The 19,103-nt window shown below is 40.9% G+C and overlaps 1 protein-coding gene across 9 annotated transcripts in view; it reads left to right on the top strand.

The window, feature by feature from the left end:
- ogt.1 (O-linked N-acetylglucosamine (GlcNAc) transferase, tandem duplicate 1) overlaps positions 1-18,779 on the top strand; it is a 58,239-nt gene extending 39,460 nt beyond the window's left edge. For 6 of the 9 annotated variants that reach the window (XM_067248375.1, XM_067248373.1, XM_067248372.1 and 3 more), the window contains 9 exons: positions 978-1,067; positions 1,255-1,380; positions 4,444-4,614; positions 4,758-4,874; positions 5,129-5,293; positions 16,394-16,546; positions 16,776-17,028; positions 17,172-17,328; positions 17,499-18,779. In XM_067248375.1, coding sequence (XP_067104476.1) covers positions 978-1,067; positions 1,255-1,380; positions 4,444-4,614; positions 4,758-4,874; positions 5,129-5,293; positions 16,394-16,546; positions 16,776-17,028; positions 17,172-17,328; positions 17,499-17,679 — 1,413 coding nt within the window. In that variant the 3' untranslated portion in view covers positions 17,680-18,779. The remainder of the gene's footprint in view (positions 1-977; positions 1,068-1,254; positions 1,381-4,443; positions 4,615-4,757; positions 4,875-5,128; positions 5,294-16,393; positions 16,547-16,775; positions 17,029-17,171; positions 17,329-17,498) is intronic. The other 3 variants (XM_067248377.1, XM_067248376.1, XM_067248374.1) reach the window with 1 other exon arrangement.
- Positions 18,780-19,103: the final 324 nt, after the last annotated feature.

Here is a 19,103-nt window from a genome sequence, read left to right as displayed (position 1 = left end):
TTTAAAGTATATACGTGAAACCAGCTAAATTTAGGCCCTAATGTGTGCTAAATTGCAGAAATGTAATAGCAGGGCTCAAGTTTTATCAAAAGTTTGGCGTGAGATTACCATACTATGTTTCTTATTGTCTGGCTTTTAACTCTTTATAACTTGAGACAACTATCAACTCCATAGTAATCTGCGTTTCTCAGCATGAGAAATGGTTGAAATGTGAGTCTCACAGCAAATGCGTGAGATTTGAGAGACCTCTAGTAGGCTAATCTGCTCTTCCCCAGATTTTCTTTTTTCTATGGCTCTGGTGTAACGTAGGCTAACGTGAAACTAGCTGATGCTAGCTAGTTATTTAGCCGTGTTATCTGCCTCAGTCAGTAGCATGCCTATACAATAGTACTGTTCAAAGTTTATTTCACCAGTGCTAAACACGCCAGCTCTCTTAACTTATTGCAACCGAAGGGTTACCTTCTCCGCTGCGTAAAACCTGAGGGATTCGTGCACTTTCCAATCCTGACGAGACATTCAAAAAAACAACTCATACCGCAGCAACGGTATAACGGAAAATTTGAGAAGTATTGAAACCGTGACATACCTTGAAACCGGTAACCGGCCCATGCCTAATGTAAACACAACAGGAGATTGTTGTTACCTGTTTTGCACCTACTGGAAATACAGTTTGAGCCCTAAACCCTAGATCATTGATTAGATGCACGTTACATGTAGAGTAACGTGTGTGTGTGTGTATATATAGGGTGACTCATGCATGCCTCGTCTTGCACTGAGAAAAGTCCAACATGGACTGAAATGTTTGCACTTTTTATCATCGTCTGTCCCTACCACTGAACCAAAGATGACTAACAAAGGACAGGTGAAGGTGAACCCCTGTGAACCACACAAAAGTATGTTCCCTGGAAACAGGATTACGGTTTTGCAAGTTGAAGGTATTTGCTGATGGTTTTTATGCATATGTCTGCTTCTCCTAGGTGTTCTGCTATGCCCTGAGCCCAGATGACAGCACCAACTTCCGTGTCAAAGTGTTGGCCGAAGCTCATCACTTTACTGACCTGTCCCAGGTCAATCACTATAGTTGATCATCATATTGGTGGATTTAAATGACTTGTGCTGCAGACCAAACCTGGGTCAAACACTGTCAGACAATTTGAGTGCATGTGTCTCTAAAATAAGTTTTGCATGTGTTAAATTGCCTCTCTCCATTCCCTCTCTTTCTTCTCTTCCTCCACTTCACCTCTCGTTGCGTAGATACCCTGTAATGGTAAGGCTGCCGATCGTATCCAACAGGATGGACTCCACATCCTGGTCAACATGAATGGCTACACGAAAGGTGCCCGCAACGAGCTCTTTGCACTGCGCCCTGCTCCCATCCAGGTAGGACTGCTGCACACATGCATACAGATTCCTAGTTTAAGTAGGAAACCAGTAAAGTGAAAGTTGATGATTTGATCACTAATTGGGTGTGCTTTGCTTTCGGCAAGGGCACAACCTTTGTTCTCTCACATATATATTTATTATTATTGTTTATTTTTGCGCCCCTAAGGATCCCTCAATATTTGGACTACATACACAACGGCGGTGTCAAAATGTTCGTCTTGGTAGCGATTGCGTTGGTTGTATTTTTATTTACGTTACGTTGGATGGTTTTAAGTTCAAATTAAGTTTTTGTGGCGAAAGGTGAATCTAACGGTGGTTAACTTGCTAGCCACAGTCACTGACGTTACTAAAGTCAGTAACGTCACGAAAACACGCGTGACTACCTGTAGCAGAACATTCGTTTCGCATCTGTTAACTTGGGGGATAGCTAGGCTAACTATAGCTTTACTGCAAGGCAGCTGCAGAAACGCCACAAGCAAAGAGGCCAGGGTGATAACTATTTACTCATTTTACTTTGTGATGTGACCACAATTGTGAAATGTAATGTACAATATTAGCTGATATTATTAAGGAAGTAGGCCCACATCTACTTTCGGAAACGGTAGTCTACTATTTCACTGAAGCATTAGCATCATGACATTAGCTTCTGTTGCCCGGGCAACACATACTACAGTGGTCTATGATGCATCTGTCAATCGTTAAAATAAACATTCCTCACAAATACATTTTCGTTGTAGGATTTATTATGAAATTACATTACAAGTAGGGATGGGTATCGAGAACCGGTTCTTGTTTAGAACCGGTTCCCAGTGAATCGATTCCTTGGAATTGTTAGCAAAATTCCTTAACGATTCTGTTAACGATTCTTTGTGCCGTTAAACATTTAGAATGCTAAGTTTAATAATGGATTAAAAATCGATATGCTCAGTTTAATAATGGGACACGCGAACGTCTGTCTGAATAAACTATAAAAGTTTGCGCTTAGACAGACTGCAGCAAACATGGCAACTAGGAAGAAGCGTTCTAAAGTTTGGTTGTCTTTCACACGACAAAATGACAACAAAGCCACTTGTAACGCGTGTAAAAAGTCTATTTCGTCGAATGGAGGAAATACTACAAATATGAAGAAGCATTTGAACACACAGCATGGAACGTCATGTGTTCGATGCATGCAGCAGCGCAGCTAACGTTCGCGCTTCATCTCTAACTAGCTAAGGTAGAGCTAAACTGCTCAAAAGTGATCACAACCACTTGTTACTGTGTGAAGCAATTTGCCTTTATTGTGTGTAGTTGATCTAGTTATCTTCTGTCCCGTCGTTTGAAGCATACATTTTAGCTCCGGCATTCGTCTCCCATTAGTATTGATCATTTCACGTTATCGGGGCGGCGTGTGTTATCAGCAAACGTTCGCGTGTCGCATTATTAAACTGAGCATATCGATTTTTAATCCATTATTAAACTTAGCATTTTAATTGTTTAACCTTTTAATAGTCCTGTTAAATGTGCCTGAATACGCCTAAACAACATACCCAAAGTACATTGAAAGCTGTTGTTGAACCATGTGGGGTACATGCATGTAAATGGTCTCTTTTGAAAGGTGACACTGAAGTTATTTCCCCTGTTGTCAGGACCCCTGTAAGTCCTACTGGTGTTGAGTAATAGAAGCTTGAACACAAGGAAACTGAAAGTTTCTATCTCCGACTAGATTTTGTTTTGAAAACAGAGGCCTGAAGAGGCCTAGAGGCGGTAGGTATTAGCTCATTTCAGAGCCTGTCAAAGCCAGTTTGAGAAATTCGTGTAGAACGAGTGTGTGTGGGAGGGGGTGCAGGACGCACAGACCTATGACTGTAGAGGGGAACATCGATAAGAGAATCGATAAGGAATCGACAAGCAGGAATTGATAAGGAGTCGGAATCATTAAAATCGTATCAATACGCATCCTTAATTACAAGTAAACGATTTGTTGGTGAAATTATCATTACCTTTGGTTTCAAATCTGTGTTGCTCACTGCAACGCTGTAGCCTACGCGAGACACACTACAAAAACATCTACACAGCTGTTTAGGAAGTCAAACGGCAACAGAACATGTTCGGCACTCCCCTTACTTAAATCAAAAGTCTTTCAATAGGTGAAACTATCTGACTACTAACCTGAACTTCATTGCCACAGCCTAAACTTTGTCAATCTGTTCATGAAAATAACTTCAGCCTAAACCGTACAACGGAACGTTAAATCCAATTCAACCAACGCAATCGCTACCAGGACGAACACAGCAGTAGTCTAGTACTGTACAGTAGTAGTACAATTTACCGGGGCAGCTTCTCCACACAGGGCTATATCGCATTTTGCGTTGTTACTGACAATGATCGCTACCAGTGAGCTTTTTATGAATGAGCGATTTTCCACTAAATAAATGTCAAGCTTATTAACATTTTTGGGGGCATATTTTCAGTTAGCAGATGGTACTGTTTGAATCGCGATTCCATCTTCTACTGCCAGTAACGTCGTAGAATAATCTTCAAAGGGGGTTCTTTATTAATGAATGAATGCAATATGAGTAGGCTAAATGCCTGAAAATATCACGAGAAGGGAAAAACTTAAAAGGACGTTTAAGTCATAGAGATTAAGTCAATTTTTACAGCGGTCTGCCAAATGTATTCGTTTTGATTCAACTATGAGGCTGCCGCTTGCAGGGGAAATGAGAAGACATCTATTTCATTCTACACTTCACTCGTATTTTGAGTTGTAAATGAGCAGCAAAAAAAATATGCTTTTAAATCTATGTAATCTTTATAAATAATAAGTATGCATTTTTATATAAAATATACAGAAATATCAGTTGTAAAAATGTCATTAAAAAACGGACCCCTGTGCGACCGACGCAAGCACACCCTAAAATGTCCCCAGAAATTGGACCCTCTAGTTTAAAATTTTATTTTTAATTTGTTATTATTTGTAATAATAATGTATTTGCAATGATTACAATACAAGAATGATTTGTTCTGTTTTCCTCTCTCCTTGCTGTCCTCCTCCTACCTCCTCCCTTTCTTCTTCCTCAGTGCATGTGGCTGGGTTACCCTGGCACCAGTGGAGCTCCTTTCATGGACTACATAATCTCAGACAAAGAGACGTCCCCCATTGAGGTTGCAGAGCAATACTCTGAGAAACTGGCCTATATGCCCAACACCTTCTTCATAGGAGACCATGCTAACATGTTTCCCCACCTCAAGGTAGGCAGGGTAATCCTTGGGTGGTATTTAAACCTTGGTCTCTATGGGCATAAACTATATATTTATTAGAGCGCTGCTGACCTTCCAAGACTTATCATCATGTTCTCCTCCCCTCTGTGGTCATACATGTGATTTGTGGTCAGAAAAAAGCAGTGATTGACTTCAAGTCAAATGGCCACATCTTCGACAACAGAGTTGTGCTGAACGGCATTGACCTGAAGGCCTTCCTGGACAGCCTGCCCGATGTCAAGGTTGTTAAGGTGAGAACCAAGGATCGAGGCCTCTGTGTCATGAGGTAAAGAAGTTCTAAACTCCAGACACCTAGAGCCCACTGTTGGTCTTGTGAATTTGTAATCAAACATCCTGGCATGTCCCTTGTGTGAGGCGAATTGAAAGCATTCATCTTTTGTCTTACTTTTTTAAAATTATTGTTGTGTTTTTGTCTTCCCATCTTTTTCCAACTCTCTCTTTATTTTGGATTTCTCCCCATCTCTGCTGTTTTCCTTCCCCCAAGATGAAGTGTGACATCCAGGAGACCTCAGACAACAACGGGGCCCTCTCCATGCCTGTCATCCCCATGAACACTGCAGCAGAGGCCATCATCAATATGATCAACCAGGGACAGATTCAGGTCACCATCAACAGCTTTACTGTCAGCAATGGACTGGCCACCACACAGGTAGAACACACACACTTTATTGCACAGGCTGTCACGCTTGTATTCAAACACACACCTTACACAACAATACTGAAGAGAGACACATTTTGACATCTTTCATGTCTACATGACAAACTGTGAGGAGTAGGGGTGGGTAAAATAGTCATAATATACAGTTAGGTCCATAAGTATTTGGACATTGACACAATTTTCATCATTTTGGCTCTGTATACCACCACAATGGATTTGAAATGAAACAATCAAGATGTGCTTTAAGTGCAGACTTTCAGCTTTAATTTCAGGGTATTTACATCCAAATCAGGTGAACGGTGTAGGAATTACAACACATTTGATATGTGGCCCCCCCCTTTTTAAGGGACCAAAACTAATTGGACAAACTAACATTATCATAAATCTAATTGTCACTTTTAATACTTGGTTGCAAATCCTTTGCAGTCAATGACAGCCTGAAGTCTGGAACCCATAGACATCACCAGACGCTGGGTTTCGTCCCTGGTGATGCTCTGCCAGGTCTCTACTGCAACTGTCTTCAGTTCCTGCTTGTTCTTGGGGCATTTTCCCTTCAGTTTTGTCTTTAGCAAGTGAAATCCATGCTCAATTGGATTTAGGTCAGGTGATTGACTTGGCCATTGCAGAACATTACACTTCTTTGCCTTAAAAATCTCTTTGGTTGCCTTCGCAGTATGCTTCGGGTCATTGTCCATCTGCACTGTGAAGCGCCGTCCTATGAGTTCTGAAGCATTTGGCTGAATCTGAGCAGATAATATTGCCCGAAACACTTCAGAATTCATCCTACTGCTTTTTTCAGCAGTCACATCATCGATAGATACAAGGGAACCAGTTCCATTGGCAGCCATACATGCCCACGCCATAACACTACCTCCACCATGCTTCACTGATGAGGTGGTATGCTTTGGATCATGAGCAGTTCCTTCCTTTCTCCATACTCTTCTCTTCCCATCATTCTGGTACAAGTTGATCTTGGTCTCATCTGTCCATAGGATGTTGTTCCAGAACTGTACAGGCTCTTTTAGATGTTTTTTGGCAAACTCTAATCTGGTCTTCCTGTTTTTGAGACTCACCAATGGTTTACATCTTGTGGTGAACCCTCTGTATTTACTCTGGTGAAGTCTTCTCTTAATTGTTGACTTTGACACAGATACGCCTACCTCCTGGAGAGTGTTCTTGATCTGGCCAACTGTTGTGAAGGGGTTTTTCTTCACCAGGGAAAGAATTCTTCTGTCATCCACCACAGTTGTTTTCCGTGGTCTTCCGGGTCTTTTGGTGTTGCTGAGCTCACCAGTGCGTTCTTTCTTTTTAAGAATGTACCAAACAGTTGATTTGGCCACACCTAATGTTTTTGCTATCTCTCTGATAGGTTTGTTTTGATTTTTCAGCCTAACGATGGCTTGCTTCACTGATGGTGACAGCTCTTTGGACTTCATATTGAGAGTTGACAGCAACAGATTCCAAACACAAATACCATACTTGAAATGAACTATAGACCGTTTATCTGCTCCTTGTCAATGAAATAACGAACTCCCTTTATGAGAGAATAACATACACCTGGCCATGGAACAGCTGAGCAGCCAATTGTCCAATTACTTTTGGTCCCTTAAAAAGGGGGGGGCCACATATAAAATGTATTGTAATTCCTACACCGTTCACCTGATTTGGATGTAAATACCCTGAAATTAAAGCTGAAAGTCTGCACTTAAAGCACATCTTGATTGTTTCATTTCAAATCCATTGTGGTGGTATACAGAGCCAAAATGATGAAAATGGTGTCAATGTCCAAATACTTATGGACCTAACTGTACATGTGAGATAATCGTAGCATGTCTTGCTGCTGGCAATAAGAAATAGCTTTTGAAGACATTTAATTTGAATTCATTTTTATATATTAAAGGGGTCATTGATTGCAGAACCGAATTTACCTTGTCACAGTTGAATAACGATAGCCTGGTCCTAACCAGACTCTCATTGCATTTGCTCTCTGTACATTGCATTTGTACAGAGAGTCTGGCCTCGCTCAATTGACAAGCGTTGACTTCCTTGTAGGCGGGTACTCTGTTCAAGTTTAAAACTATTGGATCTGCCCAGAGCCACTCTGATCTGCCATAACCAATCGCTAGCGTTCGCCAATTCCTTCACCACTACTGTAACAGAGCTAGCTGCCGTAGCTGGAAAATCAAACTGTTCCCGAACCCTGGGTGGAGGAGGGCCTCAACATCATGGCCACCAACAAAACTCAACAAAACTTGTTCTTGCTCCGGCTTTAGTTTATAGATATTCGGCAGTGTTGCCACAACGGACCGAATGGCTTCGCTCGCATCTTTCTCCACCGCCATTACGGAACTACAACACAAACTAGCGCACAACATCAACGTCATCGTTCTCAGCCACTCCCTCTGTTCGCTGATTCGCCGGTAGAAAATCAACCTGAAAAATCTGACTTACGTACCTCATGGTCCTACGTACTTCCGCTCAATTGAGCGGAAGTACGTAGGAGGGCAGAGCCAGGCTAGAATAATGACAGTTCAGTGGGTAAAATGGACATACAGTGAACCCCAAAATCCATTGACACCTTTTTCCTATGCAAATCTCACAATTAAAAAATTTAGCTGTAAAACGGTAGTTTTTGAAAAAGCTACCGAACTGACGTCAGTTTGGTGGCTCTGTCAGGCCAAATAGTGTCCTAGGGCCAAATAGTGTCCTACCTGACGTCACAATGCCGTTCCGATGCAAGGACGCGTCCGTCGCTATTGCCGACCTTAAATTCCTGAGATATCTACGCGTGCTAGCAGGAAACTGTCATGGTTGCTATACTGGTTACTAGGTAGGAAGTTTTGTATTTAGGCTTATTTAAACCAGTTTATTCTACTCTAAGATTTAAAGTTTTCACTCCTTCGATAGCTAGTGCTAGCTAGCTAGTTTTTTTCGTCGAAAAAATTTCTTATTTAGCATGAATTTTAACAGACCGGGAAGGCAACACGTATAGTATTATACCTGCGCGCGTTGCTGTGTCGGGAATGTCGAACGAGTGAAAACTTCAAATCTTAGAGCATTGTGACGTCAGGTAGGTCACTATTTGGCCCTAGGACACTATTTGGCCTGACAGCTCCACCTTTTTTGGCTCTGGTCTGTACCTTTGTCACGCCCCAAAATTTGCTGCGCGCGGCTCTGTGTACTTCCACAGAATTACAAAGAAGAACGTTTTTCTAGCATTTTCAAAATGGACTACGGTGGTAAATGCAGTGTTCCAGGCTGTACAGGGAATGCTGACACTTTTCAGAGTCTTCCTAAAGAACCAAACACTCGACGGGCTGTGATATTTGTCTGAGAAGATCTCTGTGCAGTTCTACCCTCAATTACACATTTGCTTGAACCATTTCACTGAGGATAGTTTTGAAAACCTGGGACAATGTAAAGCAGAATTTGCGTAATCATTAGATAGATCATAGATAATCATTTCAAATGATATCTAGTCAATCTGTTGAAAACAGTGTTGTGTAGACAAAATAGATTTACAAAATAGATTTACTCAGACAGTTAATATATTTTATTACGTCTCCACCGTCTTGTTTCAGTGAGTGCTGTTGGCCGTGTTGCGTCTTTGCTCCGCAGCTTCACTCGTTGTAAACCAACCAATCAGCGCACAGCTCATCTATATATTCATGAGCATACCATAAAAGGAGAAAACCTAGTTGTTTTTTCCCGGGACAAATTCACTGGAAGTATCAGGAGGCATAGCACAGCACCCGGGCCATTTTCAACCCAACCAATGTTAGATACCCTATTCGGAGACCTTAAGGAACAGTGTGAAATAGCCCAAAAAAACTATCACCCCTTTCATTTCCCTTTTAATAAGTGCTGTGTGGTTTACTATAACCTCATGCAACTTTACACATAATCCCAACCACCACAACAATAATAACGAGAGGGTACAATTTATGGGGAAATTGTAGGGTGTGCATGCTTGCGTCAGTTGCAGATGGGTCCGTTTATTAGCTTTAATTTTCAACTTTTCAACTGATATTTCTGTATATTTAATATAAAAATGCATACTTATTATTTATAAAGATTACATAAATTTAAAAGCATACATTTGTTGCTGCTCATTTACAACTCAAAATACTAAGAGTGAAGTGTAGAATGAAACGGTTGTTTTCTCTAGCAGCCTCATAGTTGAATCAAAACTAATAAATTGGGCAGTCCGGTGTAAAAATTACTTAAATGTCCTTTTAAGTTTTTCCCTTCTCATGATATTTTCAGGCATTTAGCTTACTCATATTGCATTCATTAATAAAGAACCACATTTGAAGCTTATTCTACCAACGACGTTGTCACTGACAGTAGGCCTATCTCAGATGGAATCGCAATTCAAACAGTACCATCTGCTAACTGAAAATATGCCCCAAAGAACTTAAATAAGCTTGACATTTATTTAGGGGGAAATCGCTCATTCAAAAAAGGCTCACTGGTAGCGATCATTGTCAGTAATAATGCAAAATGCGACCATTTGGTCTCAGTTTAGAGCCCTGCGTGGAGAAGCTGACCCCGGTAAATTGTGACTGGGTGTTCGTCTTGGTAGCGATTGCGTTGCCTGAATTCGATTCAACGTTCCGTTGTACGGTTTACGCTGATTTTTTTTCTCTCCATGAACAGATTGACAAAGTTTAGGCTGTTGCAATGAAGTTCAGGTTAGTAGTCAGATAGTTGCACCTATTGAAAGACTTTATATAAGTAAGGGGAGTGCCGAACATGTACTGTCGCCGTTTGGCTTCCTAAACAGCTGTGGAGTTGTTTTTCTTTATAGTGTGTCTCGCGTACAGCGCTGCAGTGAGCTACACTGGTTTGAAACCACAGGTAGGCCTAATGATGATTTCACCAACACATCGTTTACTTGTAATCTAATGTCATAATAAATCCTACAACGAAAATTTATTTGTGAGGAATGTTTATTTTAACGATTGAAAACAGATGATTCATAGACCGCTGTAGTATGTGTTGCCCGGGCAACAGAGGTTAATGTCATGATGCTAATGCTTCAGTGAACTTGAAATAGTAGACTACTGTTTCCAAAAGTAGATGTACTTCCTTAATATCAGCTCATATTGTACATTACACTTCACAATTGTGTTTCATATCACAAAGTAAAATGAGTAAATAGTAGTGCTGTCAAACGATTAAAATATTTAATCGCATTAATGTCATAGTTAACTTGCGATTAATCGCCATTTTTATCTATTCTAAATGTCCCTTGATTTCTTTTTGTCCCATTATTTTTTTTCAAATTGTAATGCTCTTATCAACATGGAAAAGTGGATGGATTGCTTAGTTAGTCCAAATGTTAAAAAAATTAAAAATGAAAACAACATTGCAACATTGCCTGGCTTTGACGAGGGGGCGGAGAATTCGCATCAGCTGTGTGCTTGGCCATCAAGTGGTATTTCAGACTGGACGTGCTGGGATGATAGCTCAGTTCACAATGACAAAATACACAGATGAATTTGGTCTTGTCACTGGAACCATTTGGGAACTTTTTAAAAGTAACTTTTCCATTAAAAATCTTATTGGAATCCATTTCGGCGTCTCGCGCTCGCTATCCACTCAAAACTTAACATTAGCCTACTACTCTTTAGCCGGCTCGCAAGCCCAAACAAGTGTGTGCGGCGTGCCTGTTGTTTTGTTTCCGGTCTAGCTAGATCCGGTGTGGTGTTGTAGTTTTTCCGAAATCAGTAGTCGTTGCAACAGCATGGGAAAAAAACGAAAACGTTTTCTAGGCCAAAAAGAAAGTTAATCTCAGGATAAAAACATTTACGCTGTTAAAATGGGTTTGCATTAACGCCGTTAATAGCGCGTTTAACTGACAGCACTAGTAAATAGTTATCACCCTGGCCTTTTTGCTTGTGGCGTTTCTGCAGCTGCCTTGCAGTAAAGCTACAGTTAGCCTAGCTATCTCCCAGACGTTAACAAGCTGCTAAATAGAGATGCTCCGATCAGGTTTTTTGGTGCCGAATACCGATCACTGAAATCAGTATCTGCCAATCCGATAATACCGATCACAGTGTTGATTTGAAGCATTCTATTTATTGTGTAGCATTATTTATGAAATTAATTATTCTTAACAACATTGGTATTGTATTTAAATTTCGAGACGAGAGAGTATCATGAATTGACAACCATCCGTTCTATTGCAGGGAACGTGCAACATTCCAGTGTAGAAGCTCTCTCGCTTACTATAAAATGTGTAAATAATAATAAATATTAAAATAATAATAAAAATATAAGTCTTTAAATAAAAATCACAACAATAGAATCACATGTGCAACATTCCACTCTCTAGAGGCTCTCAAGAGAACTTGGAGCTTATACAGTAGCTTTCCTGTGGAAAAATAATAGAAACTTAACTGCAACATAAACAGGCTATAGCCAAATATCGGCTATGTTTCAAGTCAATTTGTCTGCCTTTAGGAGGAGATAACAGACAGAATAAAGATAAAAGGTGCACAGGAAGTCAGCAATTAAACAAAAAACAAAACATGTATATCTATCTGTATAGTGTCTCACTCACTCTCACATCCTTTACTCACTCTCTCACTTCACTCACTTCACGCACGCACTCACTCAGAGAGGGGGCATACTAAAGTATTCAAGCCTTACTTCTGATTAAGCAGCATCACTGGAAGATTTGCATTGATAAATATAAGCATATCAGCATTTTTAGGAGTCAACCTGTTCCTCTTCTCATCTAAAATATGTCCTGCTGTGCTGAAAAGTCGCTCGCTTTTTTCGTTCGAATGCGGGTCTCAAAGAGTAATGTCGCACATGTGCGATTCTGAAAATTCCTACCGACTATTTTCCGATAGGCAAAAACTATGACAAACGCTATTGTATGGCTTCAAAATGTACAATTACAGGCTAACAAGTAACACTAGCAGGTAGTAGCATTGCTACGATTATTATGCTAGGTTGCTAGGTAACGGAAGCTAACTAAAGCTAGCTAGCTTCCGTTTTGGAAAACAACTCTGGTGGAAGCGTCGGAAATATTTATAACTCACGCATCTAAATGTTAAAGAATCATTTCTTACCATTGGCGGCCTGAAATGCCTATCTAATGTTTTATTGAAACATCTCTGATAGTAGTTCTCCAGATGTTATGTCATCTGATCGGCCATGTTTGAGCGGCCGTTTTGAGAACGCCGATCAAAACCGATAATGGGAATATATCAGATTGGAGCATTCCTACTGCTAAACTAATGTTCTGCTACAGGTAGTCACGTGTGTTTTCGTGACGTCAGTGACTGTCTAGCAAGTTAGCCACCGTTAGCTTCACTTTTCGCCACAAAAACTTAATTTCAACTTAAACCATGCAACGGAACGTAAATAAAAATACAAGCAAAGCAATCGCTACCAAGACGAATCTTTTGACACCGTAGTTGTCTATGTAGTCCAAATATTGAGTGATCCTTAGGGGTGGGAAAAGAAACAATAATAAAGATATATGAGAGAGAACAATGGTTGTGCTCTCTCCGAAGACTTGAGCACACCCACTTATATAATATTCAGGCATGCTTGGCCACTGCAGCAGTTTATTTAACCTAATATCAAATCATCCAAAATTTGGAGAAAGACGAGTTTTCATTGGTTTACTTACATTTAACAACTAATATTTCTGTATCTTTTCACACTAGAAGTGCCAGTGAAGAGAACGTTCTGTAGCCTTAAGATTAATATGTCTAGCAAAATATATATAGTTTTTATATAGCCTATAATTATGTGCAAAATTATAACAAGTAATTCAATCAACTGCATTTACTTCACTACATGGGCATTTGTGTTTAGACTGGTTTATGTAATAAAATTCACTGATTTAAAGTGAAAGTATGCACTTTATATTGTCGTTCTGTTAGCTAGCCAGCATTTCAACTAGGGATGCACCGAATCCAGGATTTGGATTCGGGCAAATATTGGCCTTTTTGAGGGGGTTTGGTCTCGGCCGAAACCAAACCCTACTCAGGTGGCGGGAGTCAGGTGGCTGAGCGGTGAGGGAATCGGGCTAGTAATTCGAAGGTTGCCAGTTCGATTCCCGGTCATGCAAACTGATGTTGTGTCCTTGGGCAAGGCACTTCACCCTACTTGCCTCAGGGGAATGTCCCTGTACTTACTGTAAGTCGCTCTGGATAAGAGCATCTGCTAAATGACTAAATGTAAATGTACTCTTGCACTACGCACGCTACGCTGGTCGACATAATGACACGGCTGTAATACGGGAAGGTGTTTACGTAGGTGGACTGTTCAATGCAGTAGGCTGAGAGAAAGTGAAAATGGAACTTGTGAGCAGAAAAAGTGTTGTTTGGCAGTACTTTCAGTCAAAAGAAGGCGATTCAAGTCTAGCTACATGTTCAATTTGCAATGCCGATTTGTCTCGTGGGTAGGGATGGGGATCGATACCCGGTTCTGTAAGGACACGGTTCCAAATTTCTCAAAACCCGAAGATCAATAAGGTCCGAGCTTATTGATCTACGCTATCGAGACTAGGTAATATAATGTAACTTATGTCTCGAGAGATAAGTCATGTCATTTAAATCAAATCACTGGTGCACAAACATACACATCGATTGTCTAATAAAATAACTACATTCAATTGAATGGCCTGCCAACCGCCTTTAAACTAAAAGAAGAATTTACAATGACAACTGCGGGTTCGCTTCATTTCTAATTTTGTAGCTAGCTACGATGGCTGAACGTACTAAGCGGTCAAAGGCTCGGCTACATTTGAATAAAGCCAAAGATAAGGACGAAGCGACGTTGTGCATCAGCTAAAGGTAAAGTGCAGTACATTCGACTGTCTTCGAGAAGCAACGGTGCCAACTCCAGCTGTCCTCCTGCTGTCTTCCTCCACCAAAGGCATGGTGAGCGCAGTCAGCGCACCCCAGCTTTGTAGCAAGTATCCATTGTTGACAATAATAAGCCTCAATAATAAGAGCCAGGGCTCTACAGTGCAACTATTTCACTCGCATATGCCCCTAAAATTTGATGCGTGCGCGAACCGGAAAAATTATTTACGAGCACAGTCAGTATGTGAGTAAAAACTAGTCTCCCCCGCCCCGCTGCTGATCATTCAAAACATAGTCACCGGGAGCATGGCTCTGTGGGCTGCTTAAGCAGCTTGTTAAACAATGAGAGAGAACAAAATACAGTACATCTGTAGTGGACAGTTGTAGATTTAGCCAAAGCCAGGATCCATTGTGCCAATATGTGCCAGCCTCTTCCTGAGAGCAAAAAAGTTCCCCTTGTTGTATTTTATATCTGTTTTACTTGTTATTGTTATAAATGTTGTTCAGTAATCTTGTTTACATAAAGTGTGGCGTGGGTTGTGTGGATGCTGCTATATGTTTAACATTTGCCAAATTCATTCATTTAGATGGTGGTTAGCTCAATCTCACCCCAGAAAAGTATCGATAGTGGTATCGATAAAGACTCGGATCGTTAAGCATTCTCGAAAATTGTATCGATATCGATAACAATTTACGATCCCCATCCCTACTCGTGGTGGCAAGGACCCTAAACAATACACAAAATCCCGCTGTTAAAACATTTGCGTATGAAACATCCGAAAGAAAATCAAGAAATCTAAAAGGCTAATATTTTGGATATTGATTGGATCTTGAGATAGGGTAAACATACGCATATGGTAAAATTGTCAAAATTGTTTTTCCGACTTGTCTTCCTGGCATAATGTTGCCAATTTTTTTTTATAAATACAATTTAAATCAAATACACTGCTGTGGACGTTGTTTACTTCATTAATGTGTTTACTGTGTTAATGGACTGAGGATGGGAGTAGGATTCGGATTCGGACGAATCTTAACCAGTGGATTCGGTATTCGTCCGAACCCCAAAAATCAGGATTCGGTGCATCCCTTATTTCCTCCATAAAGGAACTTTTTGTAAGAAGCTGATTCAATGTTATGCCACCAGTCAGCACTGCTAACCTGCCCCTAACGGTTGTAAAAGCGAATTTGCTTATAAATAACTAAACAAAATGTCCCTATTTTCCTTACTACGAACTGTGGTGCATTAAGCGCTTAGTTTCATTTAAATGCGAAGGCCTTTGTTAATTGCATGAGTTCATTAATTAAACAAAATTCGCTGAAGTTACCTCTAGTCCACCTTAATCCAATCGCTTAGTAAAGCGTATATCAATATGGTTGAAAAAGATCCATCGTGAAACTGGCAGCAAATTGTTTTGGGGAAATGTCGAAATGCTTACCCAAACAATGTCAAACATTGCACTGCACGTTGAACTTTTCTTTTCTTGGTTCTCAAGATAATTGTGGGAAACTCGCTGCCCTAAAATCCCATAAAAAGATACAGACAGATTCCTGGCATTATTAGAGAGATGACTTAGCTGGAAACAAGAATTTTAATGGCGAAATGCAAATATTTTTCGTAAGGCTAATAAACATAACTAATACATTTTTTTGGTGCATATATTCACACATGGGTGAAACAAATAATATTTTATGACTTTGATAGTTTGTAACAATTTACCTAATGGTATGTTAACCCATTTGTGAAAATTAATGACAGATTGACCAAGGCCAGTTCAGTTTCCTAGCTATCATTACATGTCAGTAACAACGTCACTGTCTGAAGACTCGTGGATGGAAAACCGGCTGCACAGTGATGCAAATCAAAAACGGCATCACACACCCCCAACTCGACTGCAAGCTTAGTTAAACAAGCAACAAATTGAGTATTCAGTGACCCCAAACATGTTGTTTATTATATTGAGTGACTTCAACTACTTCATGTAGTTTCGATGTGCCAAATTAAAAAAGAAAATTAAAAAATTGTGCTAAGGCATTTTTTATGTTTTGGGGGCAGTTTTATGCAAAAGAAAAATAAGAATACTAGCAATGGGTTAGGGTTAGGGTCCTGATGGAGGAACCCTAAATACATGATTCATGTATCTGTTTACATACACCTGCCTCTCATCCTCCTCTCTTGTAACACCCTCTGTACCGTGGGAGGAACTTATTCAGACTCCATTTTGTCCTCCTCTCATCGACCATTTGTGGTCTTTCTTAGATCAACAACAAAGCTGCCACCGGAGAGGAGGTGCCACGCACCATTGTGGTGACAACCCGCTCCCAGTATGGCCTGCCAGAGGATTCAATCGTATACTGCAACTTCAATCAGCTCTACAAGATAGACCCTCCTACATTGCAGATGTGGGCCAATGTAAGATCAACCAATCAGTCCACTCATCTTTGCGACCTTTATAGCTCAGTGATCAGAAAGAGAAGAGGAAGAGTTAAATTCACTGATAGACATGATTATATGGATAAAATGACATACAGCTCTGGAAAATATTGAGACCACTGCACCTTTTTCAGGTAATAAACACAGTAATATTTTATTTTATGAAAACTTATTTCTCATAACATCCCTTCTTCTCTGTCCCGATCAGATCCTGAAGCGTGTGCCCAACAGTGTGCTCTGGCTGCTGCGTTTCCCTGCTGTGGGGGAGCCCAACATTCAGCAGTATGCCCAAAACATGGGCCTGCCTGCCTCCCGCATCATCTTCTCCCCTGTTGCACCCAAGGAGGAACATGTGAGGAGGGGCCAGCTTGCCGACGTGTGTCTGGACACCCCACTCTGCAACGGCCACACCACGGGCATGGATGTACTCTGGGCTGGCACACCCATGGTCACTATGCCAGGTGAAAAAAAGAAACATTTTGAGAGGGAGATGTTTTCAAGCCTGGTAAAAATGTGTATAGGTGTGACTGTGTGGCAGAGAGTAGTGGATATCTCTGACAACTGTCGGTCCAGTGTAGAATCATAACCTGTGTGTGTGAGACAGGTCGGTCTTTAAATGACAACTCTTTCCGTACAGGAGAGACTCTAGCATCACGCGTGGCTGCTTCCCAGCTCACCTGTCTAGGTTGTCCTGAGCTCATTGCCCTCACCCGTCAAGAGTATGAGGATGTGGCCGTCAAACTAGGCTCTGATATGGAATAGTAAGAACTATATTGTTTCTTCCTCCCTCTGCCTCTCATTTTCACCCCAATCTCATCTTTTATATTTATCTGCTCCTATTCTTAGTCCCACTAGCTCATCTGTCCTGGCCTAGCATTTAGATTTACGAAAGCTGTCTGGTTCTTGATTAAACCCCTCTCCTTTCCCATAGTCTGAAGATGATCCGAGCTCGTGTGTGGAAGCAGCGTATCTGCAGCCCCCTGTTCAACACCAAGCAGTACACCATGGACCTGGAGAAGCTCTACCTGCAGATGTGGGAGCACCATGCTGCTGGTGCCAAGCCTGAACACCTGGTGAACCTGCAGCCCATCGAGAGTAGCGAGAGTGCCTGAAGCAGCTGCACGCTTTAAAACCCTGACCCATCCTTCCCCAACCCTATTCATTTTGACCTTCACTCCTTACCCCTTATGCCGAACCATGACCCCTAATACCCTGCCCTGTCAATGGGACTGTTGTGGAACCTGTAGGTATAACTCGCCTTTCTTCCTTGTCTCCTCCCCTCATCATCATCATTTAACTGCATGTGTGTCCACGAGCCAGAATGAGAGCCTGATTCAGCCCACCCCCTCCTCCTTCCATGCCACACGCTCACCCCAGCTTTTCACCTGAGACTATAGCCCCACCAACCGCCACTGCATCCAGAGAGGGTGGAGAGAAAGATAAATACCCCCAACCATTCCCCCCTCATCCTCCCTTGTATGTCAGAAACGTACAGTCCTATTTGTGATTTTCTGCTGTCTTTTGTGTGCGTGTGTGTATGGGACTTGTTGGGGGCTCATTGTGGAGAAAGTCCCTGATCACCTCCCAAGGCTCCATCAAGTTGTGGTCTACTTATATTTGGATGAAGTGTGTAAAAGGGACTATGTGAAGATGTAACTCTGACAAAAAGTTTAATGAGCTTTAACATGATGCACATGTAAAACTTTTCTTTTTTTTTTTCGTTAGTTTGCAACTGCTGGGTTTTGTACGTTATCTTTAAAGCTATTGAGAGAGAGAGAACATGGTGAAGGGAAATATAGATGTTTCAGTTATCTTGGGATAGAGATTGGTTCTTTTCTTTCTTTTATTTGCCAAATGCCCACTTTTAGTTGTTTGTTTTTTGTCACGTGTCAATGTAAAGAGAAATGAAGAAAAATGCTCCCATAGATTTTTCTTGGCCTCTGCTGAGTGACACACACCATGCTTGGAAGGGAACTGTGGGCTGGGCAGACAGAAGAGTAACTTCAGTATGTTTTCCTTGGAAATGGTCAGGGTTTCAAAATCAAAGAAATTGACTGTACCCTAAATTCTATCACTCTAACCAGGAAGGAACTAGGTAAGTATTTTCTAAGCAGGTTTTTGTTTTGTACTCATCTATTTTATTTATGCGCTGTCAATGGTATACTGCAACGCTCAGACTCAATCTGTTGAAATAAAGAAATATGGCAAATCATGTGGAATAGGTTTGTCTTTTTGTCCATGGATCATCTACCTTGACCATGACCTTCTAACATAGCAAATTACAAACGTCATATATGGGTCCCATTTAATTATTAGTTTGATTATCTTTTTACTGGCTTGTCTCTGAAAAGTGACCTCAGTATGGGATTGCTGAAAATAGTTTCATGGTTGCAGTCATTGTGAAATATGTCATTGAATGTCACTTTCACCCATCAAAGTTGGAAAGGCACATTTAACACCATTAAGTGCTACATGTTTTTCATTCTTTTGTCATTTATATACTTCCCTTTTAATACAAATATTTCATGGTATATAT

Source organism: Osmerus mordax, chromosome 12, assembly GCF_038355195.1.
Source record: "Osmerus mordax isolate fOsmMor3 chromosome 12, fOsmMor3.pri, whole genome shotgun sequence".
NCBI classification, from domain to species: domain Eukaryota; kingdom Metazoa; phylum Chordata; class Actinopteri; order Osmeriformes; family Osmeridae; genus Osmerus; species Osmerus mordax.
This window is presented reverse-complemented; position numbering and strand designations above follow the sequence as displayed.